The sequence below is a fragment of the Vigna umbellata genome, chromosome 1, assembly GCF_029865625.1.
Source record: "Vigna umbellata cultivar VRB3 chromosome 1, Vumbellata_1.0, whole genome shotgun sequence".
NCBI lineage: Eukaryota > Viridiplantae > Streptophyta > Magnoliopsida > Fabales > Fabaceae > Vigna > Vigna umbellata.
Genome location: NC_142165.1, coordinates 9152288 through 9156680, shown reverse-complemented (window position 1 = coordinate 9156680; position 4393 = coordinate 9152288). Strand labels below are relative to the sequence as shown.

Sequence of the window (4393 nt, the reverse complement as noted above, 5' to 3'; positions counted from 1 at the left end):
ACGAGTGAATTTAACTTACCAACTCCAAACATCAACTTGATTGGTGAAAAGAGACTCTTAATTTAACTTAACACCTGAATTCCACTTTCCTCTTAATTTAATGGTCCTAACAAATATCAGATTTGTTTACTATATTTTTTTTATCAAAAAAAGAATGTAATCAATATTTAAAATTCTAAGAATACCAAGATATATTAACATTGATAAGCATACATACGTGTGTTCCATGAAAGGACGAAGACGAGACAAGAGACAAGAGACAAATATTCTTACATGTTAAATATGAAGATTTGAATCATGGTTTATTTTTTTCTAATTTCAGAAATAGATACGAGAAACTTGAACCTGCCTCTTCTAGCCTTCATTTTCATCCTTAAGGTATATTTTTCAAAAGTACTACACACACATAAATTTCCATATTGATAATTCGTTTTTATTTAATATTTTTCTTAAAGATCTTTTATTAATAAAAATATTTTATATAAAGTATTGTCTATTTCTTATTTTATTTATGTGAAATCTTGATTGTATCTTAAAAAAAAGAAAAAAGATAAAATAAATGAATAAAATATTGATGCTATGACGCAGACAATTAGGATTAATATTCTCGTTGTATTTCCACAACTTTGTTTTTACATATAAGATAGGGTTTACGTTAATTTTATTTCTTTTACGTCAACTTCAGGGAGACCTGCCACCGCACCCCACCCCTCCCCCACCATTGCAAAAATACCCACTGAATTGTCTCACCTTTTTTTTTCTTTGCATTAACTTATCAAGCATTCACACCTATCAAATCCCCCACGAATTCCACGTTTCCTTCACTACTTGCGCCCACCTCTCTCTTTCACCTTCTCACACACCACGTACCCCAACTGTTACAATGAAATCAACACTTTTGTTTCCTATTACTTCCTCACATGTCTGTCTCTCTCTACACACACACACATATATATATCTCCATGGTATTATGTTTCATAGTATCTACAAACAAACCTTGTTGTACCAAAAATGACGAAAAGTAGTCCTCAAGATTGGCCTGAGCCAATAGTCCGGGTTCAGTCCTTGTCCGAAAGGTGCACGGATTCAATCCCGGATAGATATATCAAGCCCATCAGTGACCGTCCATCTTCTGCTGTTCTCGATGATGATGCCAACATCCCAATTATCGACCTTGCAGGGCTTTGCGGTGACCCAGAAGCCCGAGCCTCCACGCTGAGCCAAATCTCTGAGGCCTGTAATGAGTGGGGTTTCTTCCAGATCGTGAACCATGGGGTCAGTCCTCAGTTGATGGACATGGCTAGGGAAACTTGGCGCCAGTTCTTTCACATGCCTGTGGAGGTGAAACAACAATACGCAAACTCCCCAAAAACTTATGAAGGGTACGGTAGCAGGCTTGGAATTGAGAAAGGTGCCATTCTTGATTGGAGTGATTACTATTTTCTCCATTACCTTCCCTTATCGTTGAAGGACTGCAACAAATGGCCCTCTCAGCCTCCCTCTTGCAGGTATATTTTATGATAGTTCATATCAATATTTAAAAATCATGTTTTTACAGAATCAAATGTTATGAATGACAGAAAAACATGCATGGGTAATACATAAAGTCGTTTTTGTATTGAAAGAATGAAGTTAATGTTGAATTGTGGAGTAAAATTGCATTACTGATGCAGGGAAGTGTGCGATGAGTATGGAAGAGAGGTGGTGAAGCTATGTGGGAGGTTGATGAAGGTTCTGTCGATAAACCTAGGATTGGAAGAGGATGTTCTTGAGAAAGGTTTCGGAGGAGAAGATGTCGGAGCATGCATGAGGGTGAATTATTACCCAAAGTGTCCACGACCAGAATTGACGTTGGGTTTGTCATCTCACTCAGATCCAGGGGGTATGACCCTCTTACTTTCAGATGACCAAGTCCCTGGTCTTCAAGTCCGAAAAGGCGACAAGTGGATCACGGTGAAGCCTCTTCCCCATGCTTTTATTGTCAATATTGGTGACCAAATTCAGGTGAATACTCTTTCTTCTCTCTCTCTCTCTCTCTCTCTCTCTCTCTCTCTCTCTCTCTCAATAATTATCCTTGTTAAGAATGTTTGGCTACAAATTCATGATACATGCATCTGTCACATGGAGGGACATATCACATATCAAGTTGTGCTCTTGAATTTTTTTAGTTTTGTCCTTCGTCGGATTTTTGTATGCATGTGGCCTTTTCAATGTTTCTCCACACACATGTTCCCATTTCCCGTACGGTTTCTTTATTTTCGAAAAATATATTAATTCCTAATTATATTTATTTAGTTCACACATTCACGTCAGAATACTTCAAGTTTACGTGGTTCACTGTTCCGTTAGTTTTCCTCGATGAAGATTCTTTTTCAAAGCAAATTAACGTAACTATTTTATATATATTATTCTATTAATATAACGTATATTAGAGATGGTGTGATTGGAACCAGAAAGAGATATTTATTATAAAGAACGTTCTCACTATTTGAGAATCATCGTGCACACATAAAATCGGATAAACATTTGGCCTGTTGGCCACGGGAACGATAAGGTCGTTCTTTTATTTGGCATGACATATCTAAACAAATAATTTCATGCCATGAGCTGAATTGTACTTTTTACATTCTAAATAGGCTTGTGACAGTTAAGTTCTATCTTGTATCGTGGTTGTCGCCAATTATATACCCTTATCATATATAAATATAATTATTAGTACATATTGGATCTTTGACATGGTTGAAAAGACCAAACATTTTGCTCCTGGTAAAATATTATTTCTGTCATGACTGTATAACATGCAATATGTAAATTATGTTGACTCTAAAAGAAGGTTAGGGCACGCTCCAATAATTGATATATATACTTCAACTATAAGAGTACTGTTTAGATACCTGTAATCTGTATCCTTGTTTAGATTCTAAAAAAAAATAAAAAAAAGACAGTACATTGATTAAACTCTTATCAACTATGAACACATAATAACGAGTGCATGACGTTGTTGTTTCTATCATGACTTAAAAAAGAGTGAATAGCATACAACCACCGCATGAATTAGTGATGGTATTTAAAAAATTATTCTCAGAAAGAAAGCACTGCATTATTAGGTGCATATTTGCTTAATCAAATCCGTGGTACGACGGTGACGTAGATCTTTGCTTCCGATTTTAGTTTGCATGACGATGTTACTTTCAACTGAAGTTTAACGTTTATTGTTTTTTATCGTACTGATTTGCATATTGATTTTGTGTTTGAGAAGGTTCTAAGCAATGGAAACTACAAGAGTGTGGAGCACAGGGTGCTGGTGAATTCAAACAAAGAGAGGGTTTCCCTTGCTTTTTTCTACAACCCTAAAAGTAACATACCCATAGAGCCAGTGAAGGAGTTGGTGAAGCCAGACAAACCTGCACTGTACACTCCCATGACCTTTGATGAATACAGACTCTTCATCAGATTGAGAGGACCATGCGGAAAATCTCATGTTGATTCGTTGAAATCTCCAAGATGATATATCTTTGTCAAGAACATTGCATGGATTGTACTATTATCTCTTCTTCATATTATCTCTTCTTCATATATCTTCAGATATGTAAATCCTGTACCTAGACAGCTACTTGTCTGAACAATTTGCCTAAAAAGTTAAACCACAGAGGATAATTTGGATAATATATAGATATGGAATTGATGTAAGAAAAAAAAAACATGTTAATGGCTGAATTTGAGTGGTCCACAAAATTTATACTTGTGTAACTGTAAGAGATTTGTGTCCCCATGATGACAGGGAGAAGTGCACCATAATTTTGGGGGCAACATTGTATGCTGTATCTACTGTATTAATTGTATGAGGCAAAGTTGCTTGCCAAGCCTGTTTCAAATTCAATGCACTAAATTAATTATTGAACTCCACTGAGTTTTCTTTTCCACACTGTTTCTGGCTTTATTTATTTCCAAAAATATATTTTCAAAAAGTGTTGTTACCGTAAGATTGTTCTATATATTAACCAAAATCTATATAATTTATCCCGACGGACCTAATTTTGAATTATGTTTACCATTTTTCCTTATAACAAAAATGTATATATCAAAGAAAGAAATATTAAGAATGTTTTAAGTAGAAAGATAATTAATATATAAGTATAAATATATAGCATTTTTTTCCCTTATATTGTTCTAGGATCTTTGAACCCCTAGGTTTAAAAAACAAAAAATGATGGTTCGGAACTTAATCTTTTCCTTGCAATAAACAAAACCAATAAACCAAGAAACCACTTTTCGTATGGCATCAAAACAAGATCTACTACACTTTAATGGCATTGAGATTCGATTGTGCCATTCAAAATCATATGAAATGATTCGATGGTGGCAACCAATTACAATAAGAAAACATCCAAGT

General features: G+C 35.0%; 1 protein-coding gene across 1 annotated transcript; it reads left to right on the top strand.

Annotated features, from left to right (window-relative positions):
- The first annotated feature begins 978 nt into the window (after nucleotides 1-978).
- On the top strand, nucleotides 979-3923 carry LOC124848035 (jasmonate-induced oxygenase 2-like). Its single transcript, XM_088093543.1, has 3 exons — nucleotides 979-1508; nucleotides 1674-2004; nucleotides 3260-3923. Exons 1-3 carry the CDS (start codon nucleotides 1012-1014, stop codon nucleotides 3506-3508), a joined length of 1077 nt encoding a protein of 358 aa, XP_087949669.1. The 5' UTR covers nucleotides 979-1011; the 3' UTR covers nucleotides 3509-3923.
- The last annotated feature ends 470 nt before the right edge of the window (nucleotides 3924-4393 follow it).

Bases quoted from the DNA above. Each gene is read 5' to 3' on its own strand.
- LOC124848035 (XM_088093543.1), top strand. From the start codon at position 1,012: ATGACGAAAAGTAGTCCTCAAGATTGGCCTGAGCCAATAGTCCGGGTT. The intron at 1,509-1,673 runs GTATATTTTATG...TTACTGATGCAG, and splicing joins TCTCAGCCTCCCTCTTGCAG to GGAAGTGTGCGATGAGTATG. The intron at 2,005-3,259 runs GTGAATACTCTT...GTGTTTGAGAAG, and splicing joins ATATTGGTGACCAAATTCAG to GTTCTAAGCAATGGAAACTA.